A 14,321-nucleotide genomic window follows, 5' to 3' on the forward strand; every position below is an offset into this window, starting at 1 on the left:
TTAAACAGAAGGACAAACCTTTGGTAGAGGAGTAATTTAGCCCCAGGGGCACCAAACTGTCCCAACTCTGGGTTTACAGTTGACCACGGAGCCAAGTAATTCCTAAAAACGTTCTGGAAAATGAACGATCCTTCGCAGGAGGTCACACGCTTAACGCAGCGACGTGAGAACGGGGAGATCAGATTTATTACAGCCCCTTAAACGCAGCCGCGTTCATACAGAAGAAGGTGTTTCTGTTTTTAGGTGTAATGTTGAGGAAAAAAAAAAAAGTCTGGAAACGCCACTGCTATAGAGCCGGCGCTCTCCACGTGCGACAGGGAGCTCATCCCTGCTGTGAAGAAATTAAATAAGCTAATGCTTGGGTAATAATTATAGATTTAGAGCTATTATGTCTTAAAGGTAAAACAGAGAAGTGGGTGTTACGCAGAAACATCCCTCTCAAGGGAGGGAGGGAACCAACCTCTTCTGGTGGGAGCTGGAAGGGTCCAAACCAGACACGCAGCAGAAAAGATGTTGCTGAGTTACTACAATCAATGAGCTCGAAATGACGCTACGGTTTTTGTTCGCTCTTTGGGTTTTGTTCTGAATTCTCCCGGTGACGGCGCCCAGGCTGAGGCAGGGAGCAGGCAGGGGGAAGGGCTGCCCCCTTCCCTTTCCCGTCCTTGCAACGCCGCCCCGGCGCAGCAGAAGGTTTCCGTGCTCGTTTAGGGTCGTAGAATCACTGAGGTTGGAAAAGATCTTGAAGATCATTAAGTCCAACCGTTAACCCAGCGCTGCCGAGCCCACCCTAAACCACGTCCCTAAGCACCACGTCTCCACGGTGACTCAACCACATCCCAGTGCTTGACAACCCTTTGGGTGAAGAAATTTTTCCTACTATCCAACCAAAACCTCCCCTGGCGCAACTCAAGGCCGTTTCCTCTCATCCTATCACTTGGGAGAAAAGCTCAACCCCCACCTCACCTCAACCTCCTTTCAGGTCCTTGTAGCGAGCGGTAAGGTCCCCCCTGAGCCCTTTCCTCCAGACTAAACCCCCCCAGTCGCTCCAACGTTCTCTAGACCCTTCTCCTTGGTCTCCAGACCCTTCACCAGCGTCGCTGCCCATCCCTGGCCACGCTCCAGCACCTCAATGTCTTTCCTGTAGCGAAAGGCCCAAACCTGGACACAGAATTTGAGGTGTGGCCTCACCAGCACCGACAATCCCTCCCCCAGTCCTGCTGGCCACTCTATTCCTGACACAAGCCAGGGTGCTGTTGGCCTTCTTGGCCACCTGGGCGCTGGCTCTTGACCAACACCCCCAGGGCCTTCTCCACCCAGCAGCTTCCCCAGGGCAGGTCCCGGCACTGGGCCTGGTTCAACCTCGGCCCATCGGTTCAGCCTGGGCAGACCCCTCCAGATCAACCCTCCCGCCCAACTGGGCGCCATCTGCAAACTCCATTCCCTCGATTTACTACAAATTAACTTAAAATTGGCGTCCTTTACGAAATGACTCGTGTGTTGTGGATTGTTGCTGGAGGAGACAAAGAAAAGATTCCATCTATCTGGGACCCAAAAGTGGTCATGGTAGTAACACAGTAGGTGAGGCCGAACAGGTCTCGGAATGGGAAAGATCCGACCAAAACCCGTATTTCTCAGACCCTGGCAAGGACAGGAATTCTTAAATTGGACCAAGTTGCTGTCCCAGGGCCGTGGGATATTTAACTCTGAGAGGGATGCGAGGCACGAGAGGCACAGCCGTCGCCTGAGTACTCGGAGGCTCCGTGAAAGGCTCCGAGAGTTTTCACCTCCAAAAAAGACTCGGCTGACGAAGCAGCGGAGATCACGTGGGCTGGGCCCAAGTCAACAGATGGTTTGCTCTGATGCTTAAAAAATTTTGGGGGCTTAATAATTTCTGGTGCTTAATCATTTTTGGTGCTTAATAATTTCTGGTGGTTGATAACTTTTGGTGTTTAGTAAGTTTTGGTGCTTAACTTTTGGTGCTTAATAATTTCTGGTGCTTAACATTTGCTCAATAGTTTTTGGCACTTCATTTTCAATGCTTAATTTTTGGTGTTTAATAATTTTCGGTGATTAACTTCTGGTGCTTGGTAATTTCTGGTGCTTGGTAATTTCTGGTGCTTAACTTTTGCTGCTTAATTTACGGCACTTAAATTCTGGTGCTTAATTTTTGATGCTTAATAATTTTTGGAGCTTATTAAATTCTGGTACTTAGTAACTTCTGGTGCTTAAAAATTTTTGGCACGTAACTTCTGGTGCTTAATTTTTGGTGCTTAGTATTTTTGGCACTTAATAATTTTTGGTACTTAGTATTTCTGGTGCTTGATAATTTTTGGTACTTAATAATCTCTGACGCTTGGCTAGGGGACAGAGGACAGCACACTCACCCTCCCTGACTCCTGAGATATTATTCCTATTTAATTCTCCGTGTGCCAGCGGAAAGAGGAGGGTGATAAAAGGCAAAGCAGTAGCTGAGCCACTGGAGATTCCTCCTCGTGTGTATTTTCTAAAAGATCACGGAATCATTTGGGTTGGAAAAGACCCTTAAGATCATCAAGTTCAACCATTAGATTGAGTCCAACTGTTAGATCAAGTCCAACCGTCAGATCATCGAGTCCGACCGTCAGATCATCGAGTCCGACCGTCAGATCATCGAGTCCAACCGTCAGATCATCGAGTCCAACCGTCAGATCATCGAGTCCGACCGTCAGATCATTGAGTCCAACCGTCAGATCGAGTCCGACCGTCAGATCATCGAGTCCGACCGTCAGATCATCGAGTCCAACCGTCAGATCGTCGAGTCCGACCGTCAGATCATCGAGTCCAACCGTCAGATCATCGAGTCCAACCGTCAGATCATCGAGTCCGACCGTCAGATCATCGAGTCCGACCGTCAGATCATCGAGTCCAACCATCAGATCATCGAGTCCGACCGTCAGATCATCGAGTCCAACCGTCAGATCATCGAGTCCAACCATCAGATCATCGAGTCCGACCGTCAGATCATCGAGTCCGACCGTCAGATCATCGAGTCCAACTGTCAGATCATCAAGTCCACCCATTAAAGTCGGATTTGGTAATTTCAGGAGAAGGTGCCAGACCCGACCGGTCTCACTCCTTCACCGAAAACCATCGCCTGGTCTCTCCACCTCTACTTACAGGGAGGTTGAGCTTGACGGCGTCCACGGGCTGCTGGAAAGGCCACGCAAACTGGTGCTTCCATAGCGTCTTCAGCACCACCTTGAGCAGATACTGCAGCTGGTTGGTCTGTCGCTTGGGTTTGTTGGGGTTGGAGGTCTCCGGCGGAGGGGGATTAACGCCTACAGCACTGCCTTGTTGGGGTTGAGCCTGTGACTGCGTCGTAGACATTTGGGTGGTTTCTAGTCCATCCCCCATTACTGGCAAATTTCTCAGTCTCGTTCCAGGGCCGCTCTCCGTCGACATGCTATTGATCCCATTGCATTCCTCACCGGACACCCTGCAAAACAAGGAGAAGGGAGAGGAGGTCACTTCAATCCCAGGCTTTCGGTTCAAAAATAAAATAAACCGGCTTAAAAATAAACCCGACCTCTGCCAGACTAGCTTGGGCAACTAGACCCTGCAGCCTTGCTCGTGTAGTGACAGCGCTGTCACAACAAATGGCGTCAGCGCTCTGCGTCCCGGGGTAAGAAAAGATATTCTGAGGCAATTTGCTGTCTCCTCCACGCCAGGCGCCAGCGTTGCCTCTCCGCCCCTTAGCGAGCGTCAGTTTTATCCCTGTTCTTGCCTAATCTGGTCAAGAAGGACTCCAGTGGTCTCCATGAAGAGCCTCCGTTGCCTCTAAATGAGGCTCTAACGGGCAAAGCTCGGCAGGTACCAGCTTCAGCTCCAGGGTTGAGTTTGCCAACACCGGAAAGAGAAGCTAAATTGGTGTTGGCCAACTCTTCGCTCCAACTAAAGGAGCACAGGGCGTCTCATTTACCTCCTTGCAGCCTCTCAGTACTCCCCACCCCACCCCCATGGGTCAGCTCGCCCCAATTTAATGCCAAAGTCTCTCTTTTAGGAGAACGTTGAGCTTCCACGGGATGCTTCAGCTGAACCATGCAGTGGACAGACCCATGTTTAATTCATATTATCTGCTTTTGGTAGATAATAACTTTAAGTACTAATCTAGGTAGAAAATTTAGGTAGATAATATTTAGGTAGATCATCTAGATAGATAATCTAGGCAGATAATCTTTAGGTGGTTAATTCAGGTAGATAATAACTTTAGGTAGATAATCTTTAGGTAGATAATTTAGGTAGATAATCTTAAAAGTAGTTAATTTAGGTAGATAATCTTTAGGTAGTTAATTTAGGTAGATAATCTAGGTAGAAAATTTAGGTAGATCATCTAGATAGATAATCTAGGCAGATAATCTTTAGGTGGTTAATTTAGGTAGACAATCCAGGTAGGTAATAACTTTAGGTAGATAATCTTACGTAGATAATCTTAAAAGTAGGTAATTTGGGTACATAATCTTTAGGTAAGTAATGACTTCAGGTAGTTAATTTAGGTAATCTAGGTCGAAAATTTAGGTAGATAATCTTTAGGTAGATCATCTAGATAGATAATCTTTATGTAGCTACTCTAAATAGATAATCTAGGTAGATAATAACTTTAGGTAGTTAATTTAAGTAGATAATTTAAACTTCAGAAGATAACCTACGCAGACAATCTTTAGGTAGATAATTTTTAGGTAGATCATCTTAAAGATTTTGGTAGATAATCTTAAAGCAGGTAATTTAGGTAGATTGTTTAGCTAGACAATCTTCACGTAGCTAATTTAAATCTCATTCTGAAGACCAGAAACTAGGGAAAAAAGGCCTTTCTGCTGAGCCTACGGATGTATTTCAGAGCTCTCCACAGACCACACGCAGCCCGTCCGTGGTCTTTAAGCTGCAGCTGCGTGAAGGGGTCCCCACCGAGCCAGGACCAGCCGCCACGGGCCGGCGGCTTCACCACCACCACGCGGTGAATCCCCACCCTCGCCGGGCGTGTGGGACCTTCCTCGTGTCGAGGCACCCTGCGTGCCGCGCGTCCTTCGTCTAATTTAACGCTGAGCGCGTGCAGCACACGTTAAGCTTAAGACATGCAGCTATTAATTAGAGAAACCCACGATGTATCGGGTGAGATGAACTAAGAGCCTCGTTATTCACCAGTTTCGAGTGACACCCGGGGGAAAGTGAGGAAGACAAGATGTCCCATCCTCCACTCGTGGGGTTATCAAGTGCTTTCTCAGCTGGGGGGCAGAACTGATTTGGTTTAGGACTTGCCAGCCCTGTGTGATCTGGAAAAAACCCCACTGGGCGCCGAGGCGTTAACCTCGGCAGAGCAAACCTCTGCACGTACACCCGGCCCTGAGCGGGTATAGAAATATTTATCGGTCTGTACACGCTCCCGACAAGCGTCTGGCCACGGGTTTGGGGTTTTATTCTGATGCCACGGAGCAGCCCCGTGTCTCTGGCCGTGGTCTGGGCGCACAGACGCGTCTCCGCACGTCCCGCAGCAAAGGACGAAGAGGCGGAGAGATGAAGCGTCTGGGCGATTTTATCTGCCACGTCCCTCAACTCCTTCCGAGTCCCCGTAAAACCTCAGCCAGTCTTAAACCCCTGCTTAAAGTCTGCCTGGCCTAGAAGTAACACCAACCAACTAATACACGAGGGCAACAGTTTGGTCTTTAGATGATGGGTTTTAACTTTTCGAGCGAGTTGAAGCATCGCTCACGCAGCGAGGTCGCTGCGGCAGACTCCCTTCGCTCCCCGGGGAGGTTTTACCCCTGTGGATACAGGAGTGTGACGCCCTGTGAAACCTCTCTACTCCCAGCTTTCATTGGGCTCCTGCTTTTCGTCCCCGTTTTAGCTCTCTGCAGGGGAGATCTGACTCAAAACACAACATTGGAGGCAATCTGGATTTCCCTCTCTTGCAAAATTCGCGGAATTTTGCTTGGGGGTGGTGCTGATTCCTCTAGGTCGGGTGCGAAAGGAGGGATCTGAGTGATAGAACTGGTTTTATCAAGTGGCAGCCAAGCAAAAGGAATCCTCTTTACTCACTGCAAGGGGCTACATTACCTTGTAGGATACATTGCCATAAAATTTTGCCCCAGAAAATGATGCAGAGTCAGAAGTTGCTTGGCTTGTCCATCTATCTTCCGTGGCTTCAGGCACAAATGCCTTTAGATACTGTATCTGATGAAACAAACAAAGCAATTAATCTGAGGCATCGACCCGAGGCACCAGCAATGAAGGCCACCTCGAGAACTCGACATTTTTTAACGTACAGCAACAATCCAGCAAAGCAAAGGAGCCTACGGACACCTGCAAACACGAGCCACCTACGGAAAAACGAGGAACTGGCACCGGTATTGAAGTTTTTCCCAGGTATTTTCCCACCTTTAAGGCAAGGTCCTGCCTGAAATTCAGCATTTCAAGGACTGCGACCGCCTGATTTCCTTCTGCTCCCTCTTAGTACAATAGATCTCCCAGAACCAGCCGGAAGAGGAAGTCAAAGAGTCTATTTTGGTGGTTTTTTAAAAGGGAAAATATTTCATCATCGGTTTAATTTCTTCCTCTTCCACGTAAAAGCGACGGCTCTGCCCGCCCGTCCAGGCAGTTCAGTATTTATAGCAGATTTACCCTTCTCATGTATCTTATTTATCACTTATTTAATTTATCACGTCTCTTCTTCACTGTCTCCCTCCTCCTTTGGAAGGATCCTACCAGTCTCCTCTTGCCTTTTCAAACTCAAGCGACTCTTTTTTTAAGGGATTAGCTGGAAATACACCAATTTACACCTTTTTTCTCCTCTCTCCCCCAATAAAAGGACACTTTGACTCTCGCCCCCGCGCTAGCAGTTGGGTTACGTCTCCTCTCGTACATTATCGCGCCACCTGTGTGCCAAAATATAAGGAAAAAAACCAGAAAAATTCAATTTTAACAGTTTTTCAGCCCGTCTCGATGGGCCAAGGGTTCACAGCCCGATTTCAGCTGACGGCAAGCGCAGTCCTGCCCCAAACAGCATCGCCCCAACTCATCCCCGGCCTCATTTCTCACCAGAAATGCGGGTATCGCCGCTGTGTGCACGCTCGGGGGGTTCCCAGGAAAAAAAATACAATTATTGGTACGAAGAAACTTCTCTGACATGGAAGAGAAATGGTGGGGAGTTCAAAGACATTGGGTTTGACAGACCCGTGTCTGCTCTGCGGGGAACAATGAAAACGAAGAGCTGCAGGATGGAGAACGTAAACCTACGTTTTACTGCAAAGTGTAATTATAAATTTATTCTATATTATAGACAGATGCTACTTTAGGGCTTTCTTACTCTATAAAGTGCTGCTTTTGGGGTTTTTAAAATTTGTATTATAGATTAGAAATCTAATCTGCATTAGATTAGGCTAGAAATCGAAACTGTGTTACAGATAGTGCCACGTTCAAATTTACTTAATCTAGAGATTAAAGTGGCGCTGCCTCCAGGCTTCCTTAATCTAATCTCTATTCTAGATTAGAAATCTGAATTCTATAAATAAAAAAATCTAATCTGTATTATCAATTGTGCTAGAGATAGTGCTACGTTTCGGTTTTCTTAATTTCTTAGGTTTAAGAAAACCCGAACGTAGCACCACCTTTATCTACAGATTAAGAAAATAATTAATAACTAATCTGTACATTAAGAAAACCCACACGTAGCACCACCTCAAGATTTGGGGACCAGATCCCCCTCGTTAACCGCACTGGGAAGAGCCAGACCGACGTGCCCCAGCTCCACCTTCTCATCCAGCTGAATTATTCATGGCAACGTGGGGAAAAAAAAATCAGGAAAACCGCTTACTTGATTACTGCGATTAACGTTTACACGCTTCGTTAGGCAAAGGGATAAACGAGATGCGGGAGGACAGGCCCCACCGGGAGCGTATCTAGCACGGAGAGGTTCAAATTCACCGGGATCACGCTCCCGGCGTTTGGTCGGATCCACGTGATTTTAATGCCGCCTGCCAAAAAAAATCCGTTTTGTTTTTTTTTTTTTTTTTCCCCCCCGGGGAAGAGGCGGGAAGGGAAAGGGCTGTAATGAGGCGCGGGAGCCAGCAGAGGGAACTGCCAGGCCAGGAGGAGGAGACCAAAACCTGCAGGAAGAACCTCTCCTTCTTCTACCCTAAAGCTGAGCTGGGGGAGACGGGGATGGCGGGGAGCGAAGATGGTATTGGGGGAAAAAATGGAGAAATCGGTCAGGAAAATTCACTGTATGAATGGGATAAAAGGGAACGTGGCCGCGGGTGTGGAGGAGGAGGTCAGCTCCAGGGGACACGCCAGGTGGGACCGCCCACGGCGGGCAGAGGAAGCACAGGAGGATAAAGTCGGCGGCTTTGCCAGGTGCGAGGCCGCGGTCGGGAAGCAGAAAGCGGAGAAGCCCCTCGCTCTGCCGAGGGAAAAACAAAGCGACACGGGCAAAGCCTGAAGATGGAAGGAGGGATCGTGGGCACGATCGGTTTGGCATGGCAGCAGGCGCCAACACTCACCTAAAAACGAAAGCAAGAGTATTTCTGAGTTGACAAGTGGGAGAAATTAATAACCAGGAACACACAGCGCGGCTGTCCCAGCACCAGCCTCCGAAAAACATCCTGGGAGGGGAAAAAAAGATCTGACGATGTGAAGGGGGTGGTATATGCAAGAAAACGCTGCTTCTTTTTTGGGCCGATGGATTCTTTCAGGCTGGCTTAAAGAGGCACGTGCTTGAGACTGAAATAAGAGGCAGATCCGCGTGAGCAAGGCTGATGGAAAAGAAACTCCATCGAGGATTCGCTTGATGGGGGCTGGACCCATCGAACGGGGAAACCTGACGGTGACTCTACCACCCACCTTAAAGCAGCAACCGAGAAAAATCCTGAGATCTGACCACCAGAGTGGCTGCATTTGCAAGAAACCACCCTAAATGCTCCTTCTCTCTTGCCTCAGCCTAAACAAAAAGATTAATTAATTAGCAGGAATTAATCTTAAAAAAAGATAAATGAGTGTTATCAAATAATAAAGTGATTTTGTAGGGGTTCTTTAAACTTTTGAGATTATACTGGATGGCGCCCGGCGCTGCTGAAGCAGAAAAAGTTTTTGATTTGATTCTGAATTAGTGATTTTGGTGACGTTTAACTAAGGACGTCAAAGCCAACTATTTCCACGGCACAGACAGCCCGACGCAGGTTACAGCGACGTCTGCAGCGCCGGATCCATCCCCAGCGACCTTCCTCTTCATTTCAAGAAAACAGAAATACTTAAATCCCACTTTTAGACGACACCCGAGGCTTTAGGATGCTCAAGCAGCAAAACGAAGCTGGTACGGTCTCGCCGGACCGCAGCAGGAAGCTGGGGCAGCGTGGATGATCGACTCGATTTAATCCCAAATCCTGTTTCTGCGCGGAGAACCGGACCGTGCCGCCGCCGCTCCGCTCTCCGCAGTAACGAGGAGCGCGCGCGCACGCCAGAATCAGCCCGATTCGGTGGGAGAGAAGCAAAATTGGCTTCTAAAAATTTCGCAGAAAGAGCGTCGCGTGCAAGAAAGTCCTAAAGATGAAGCCGATCCGCATTTATTCGTGCTCTGGAGCGAGACAATCTGCTCCCCGGGGGTTGTACGTCGGGAAGCGACTGGTATGTACGAAACAAATAGGATTGACGTCGCCCTGCAGTTTGGGGCTGGACGCCTCCCTCCTGTAAATCTCTTGGTTTTTCAGTCGTTCCCTGCGGTACTCGCCCCGAAGCGCCGACTCACTCCGCCCGCAGCCTAAAATCAACTTTTCAAACCTTTGCAGCACGCAAAAGCTGGGTTTTAAAGCAAAAATAAAGTGGTGGGTGTGCAGGAGGAGGGGTGAGCTGGAATTGGGTTTGTAAAGGCAAAGCCAAGCCCCAGCATCCAAGCCAGGGACGGCAGCGCAGGAAAAGCGCAGGGCTAGGAAACCTGAAACTGAAATTCATGGTTAAATTGCATCGCGACGGATCTCACCCCAGGATACATTATCTACAAATAGCCTGGAAAAGGCGGCTAGGCTGGAAAATCCAGCAGCTGAAAAGAATAACTAACAAATTTGTGGTGGCCAGCACTCCCTTTAATTCTGCCCCTGCTGAGCCAGGAGACGGGGATCAACGCGTGCAGCGACCATCCCGGGCCTTAAAGGGACAAAAGGGAAGGGAGAGGTGACATTAACGGCCAGTGCCACATCGGACGCTTCCCAACCTCCTCACTTTTATTTTTACGACGTAATAACGGTGGTTTAGGCTGGTTTAGGTGATGCCTCTGGTGAACACTGCTGGGAAAACGCAGCAGTTCCATCCCAACCTAAGATGTGGACGTTTAACTGATGTTAAAACTCCACCTGGAGTGTTCCCGGTGCCTGGCCCAGCACGTGCTGCTCCCTGCGGGGGTAATTTTCCAACAAATCAACTTTGCTGCTGAAAGTTTTTCATCCGAAAAGGCCCAAGAAGCGGTTTGCTTCCAGCTCCTGCGTTATTAAGTGCTATTTTTGTTTGTATAGCACAACGAACGTGGGAGAGGATTAAAAAGGAGCGTTTGCTCCTCAAGACCTGCTTGGTATCGGTTTAAACCAATGTTTAAATCCCAGCTCAAGGAGTTTCTCTCTCCTGGTCTCCTTCACGCAGCTCCCACCATCCTCAGTTTCAGGAGCCACGTCTCGAAGCCCCAACCTGAGCCAGAAAACCCACGCGAGGGGTAAATTCCCACCCCAAATTCACGCAGGGTGGATGAAATCAATCCTCCCCGTCCCCAAAACTCAACGGCGGCACAAGGATAAAGGCGTCGCATCCACAAGCATCCCGGGAAGAGCAGCTTCACCTCCCGCCCGCCACCAGCGACCTGCCACGAAGCTGCTCAAAAATCCTGGGGGATAAACCAGTGAGAGGTCAGCGCATCCTTCGCTTCTTTCTGGGAAACCTCCCAGAGCGAGAGAGACAAAGCAAAGGGGCTGTCGTCCGTCCGTCCGTCCGTCCCAGGCTGACAGCAACAAAGACCTGTGCACACACTATAAAGAAACCTCATAAAACACTCCCGGAGATGGATTAGGACTGGCACGTGCCTCTTTTTCCCCCCTTGAGTCCCTATTTTGCTTTAAAGAGATGCTAATTATCCCCGTTAACGCAGGGAAACAGGGACCGGAGTCCTCCAGGCTCATCCAGAACGAAGAATTACTGCTTCCACCCGGGCACCGATGGCGGGTTAACGAAGGGCAAGTTGGAAAGACCCAAACCAGGGAAGATGTTTGATACCGATGTATTTACACACGAGCAGGGGGGATGAATTAGTTGGAAAATAAGGTGCTGGTGGTGTGTTTGTACTGGAAAACAATTTTTAAGAGGATAAAGGAAAAAGTTGAGCCCTCGAACAGCTGCAAAGTATCTTACAGATGGAGAAGGGAAATCAAGGTAAGAAAAGAAATGAGGGCTCTGCAGAATAAGACAAAATCTAAGAAATTTTCCAAGGAGGAAAATACAAAATGAGCTTTTTTCCCTGAGCCACAGATCTACGTTAAAAAAAAAAAAAAATCCCCTACTTCCTAGAGGGGGTAAAATAAAAGTACAAGGTGGCTTATTCTTATTTTTGTAAAAGGTGGTTATGTTTTTATTAAAAGAGAAGATAAAGAGAGGTAGTTGAGATCCTCTTGCCTCCACTAACGCCTCCCGCAAAGCGATGTTAAAGCCTGGCAGCATCATTCTAAGGGTAAAAGGGCGATAACGCCGTGCACAAACACCGAGCTGGCGGCTGCTCCCCTAATCCAGGTCTCAAACTATTTTCTCTCAGTATTTTCCAAGTCCAGGCTGAGTTTTGCTGCAGAACACCCAAAGCAGCAGTCAGCAGAAATTACCTGCACGGGCAAGAAATGCACCATCCAAAATATCTTTTATTAATTAGAGGCGGAACAGGAAACTCGTCTCCATCCCTCGTCATTAAGAGCGTTTAGGACTGGATTGGAAAAACCAAACGAGGAGGGCGCAGAGCTTGACCTCATCCCCGAGACCAAGGATAACTCCTTAGCAGCGGTTTGCTCCCGTGGCCGCAATTACTTGGGGGGAAAATAAAGCCGCGGGGTGTTGGGAGTGCAGGCGGATTCATTTTGGACTGAGCTGAGGACTTTGACACAGGATGTAGCAGGATACTAAGAAAAAAAAAATCCACCTTTTGCATCAAAACTGTAAATTTATGCCACGTTCATTGAATATTTCAGGGTTTAGCTACCGGGGTTATACCACAGCACGGAAGTTTTCTTTTAAAAAAAAAAAAAAAAAGAGGCACCGAGGATCATTTCTACAGCGCTGCGGATTTTCAAGCAGTCCGGACCTTTCTGTCTCCATCCTACAGCCCATCGAGTGAACTCTGAGTGATTTATCCAAGACATCTCGTCCCCAAATTCCCGGACACAAGGGTGAAAAAGATCCTTTTCTGCTGCCAGGTGCCGGCAGCACAAGCCCCGTTTCTGTGACGCTGAAACACGGTGGGTGCTGCGGTGGATCAAGGGAAGCCCCGGGCCCGGTGTCTCCATCATCACGGACCACATTTAGAGGTATTTTACCCTCAATTAGACACCCACATCTAGTGGCGTTGGGGTTTTTTTTTAGTGCAATTCCTCCAAAAAAAGAGATGCCGAAAGTGATGCAGACATTGGTGGATAAAAGAAGAGAGAGAAACCCCACCTTGACCTCTCCCTTTACATATTAAGGTGTAGAAATAGGTGTTGGTTTTTAAATACTGATTAATAAACACGTAAATTTTAGTCTTGCCTTAAACTCTTTTTGTTTTCCTCCTGCCACTTCGCTCTCCTGGTCAAAACCACTCCAGCTCTCCTTCCCCTGGCAATTTCAGAGCTATTTCTACTCAAAATTATTTTATGAAAACAGCACAAAAATTCCAAAATAGGATACAGGGTATTTAAAAAGTAAAGCATCTCTTAAATATCACACGAGATCTGAAGGACAACGCCTACCCCGGGTCATATGGGACGCAGCATCCCCGCAGACCTCGATGCTATCGCTGTTTAGCGGCAAATTCTGCAAGAAACGGGACGTTTCACCCCGGGAAGTCCAAGGTCAAAGGCTCGAGCTCCTCCGCAGCACGACCACGTTTTCACCAGGCTCTCACAGAAACTCCCTCGGACCAGTCGTGTGACTGCGCAGCGTCACCATCTGTGTTTCTTTATTGCTGTTTCCAGCGCAGGAATTACTTTTTCTGCACTAAGTTAATTTATTTACATCCAAAGAAAGAGAATTTGCAACCCTTTCCCCGCCACCTCGCTTCCCACCTCTGAGCTCTTTGCGTTTTGATTTCTGCTTCATTTTTTAACCATTTCCTGCCGAAATGGGACCGTGAAACCCTGGCCTGGCAGCCTGCGGTGGCTAGTGCGGGTCCGGTCGCAGAGCCATCGCCCCTCGGCTCCACGGACGATCCCTCTCGTCGGTGCTTTGCACCCGCCGCTCCGTTCTCACGCCGTGAGCGGCGTCGGGGGGAGCGCAAAGGGGATTTTCGTGTTTCCACCTGACCGATTCCGGCAGCCGGGGAGCGCGGGTCCCGCCGCCGGCCAGACGGCTTTGTCTGGACCGGGGCCAGCCCTCCCGCCGCCAGGATCAGCAGCCCTAATCCTCGCTGCCGCGGACGCTGACCTCCGCAGCTACCTGCCATGGCTTTTTATTTTCGCCCCCCTCTACCCGCGTGGATGTTATCCCAGCGTTTCCTGGCTGGTTTTAGCTCCGCTGGCGCCTTTTTGTGCCCCGCGGGACGCGTCCGGGTCGGACTCTGCCAGCGCTTCCCCTCCACACCCTAAATGCAGCACGTTTCCACACCAGAAGAGTTTTATTTATTTTTATGCCCTAAACCACGGGGCTTCCCTCTGCTTTTCGGGACATCCCCGCAGCTCAGACAGCAAGAAAAACATCTTCATTTAAGTTTATTCCTTTATCCCCACTATTTTTTGTGGGGAGAGTCTATTTCTAGGCTCATTTTTCCATGGCTCAAAGGAAAAAGAGACAACGTTAAAGTGGAATTTGAGCAGTTTTAAGCTGATAAAACCTTAAAAAGCCACAGAACACGTGGTTTTGCACGACAACTTCACAGCGAGAAGTCCCTGTTACAGAAACCATCCACACCGTAAAGATTTTGCTGTATTTCAAAGAGCAGAGCGCAACCAACTTTTATTGATTACTCTCCTCCAATATTATTACAAAACTATTGATTAGAAAGTTAGGCTGGACAGATTAAGCAGCAGGAGACACCCAGAGGTGGTTTTGGGTAGAATTAGGGTTTTATACATTATTTTACCGCA

At 48.5% G+C, this 14,321-nt stretch overlaps 1 protein-coding gene across 9 annotated transcripts in view; it reads right to left on the minus strand.

Annotated features, from left to right (window-relative positions):
• BRD4 (bromodomain containing 4) overlaps positions 1-14,321 on the minus strand; it is an 81,632-nt gene that overhangs the window by 41,817 nt on the left and 25,494 nt on the right. For 8 of the 9 annotated variants that reach the window (XR_012626865.1, XM_074854593.1, XM_074854592.1 and 5 more), the window contains 2 exons: positions 6,088-6,204; positions 3,157-3,475 (listed from right to left, as the gene is read on the minus strand). Coding sequence is in view for 8 of the 9 variants with exons in the window: in XM_074854593.1 (XP_074710694.1) it covers positions 3,157-3,475; positions 6,088-6,107 (339 nt within the window). In the remaining variant the exon portion in view is untranslated. Of the gene's footprint in view, positions 1-3,156; positions 3,476-6,087; positions 6,205-7,068; positions 7,215-14,321 lie in introns of all 9 variants that reach the window. The other variant, XM_074854590.1, reaches the window with a different exon arrangement.

Source organism: Strix uralensis, chromosome 38 (genome assembly GCF_047716275.1).
Source record: "Strix uralensis isolate ZFMK-TIS-50842 chromosome 38, bStrUra1, whole genome shotgun sequence".
Lineage (NCBI taxonomy): Eukaryota > Metazoa > Chordata > Aves > Strigiformes > Strigidae > Strix > Strix uralensis.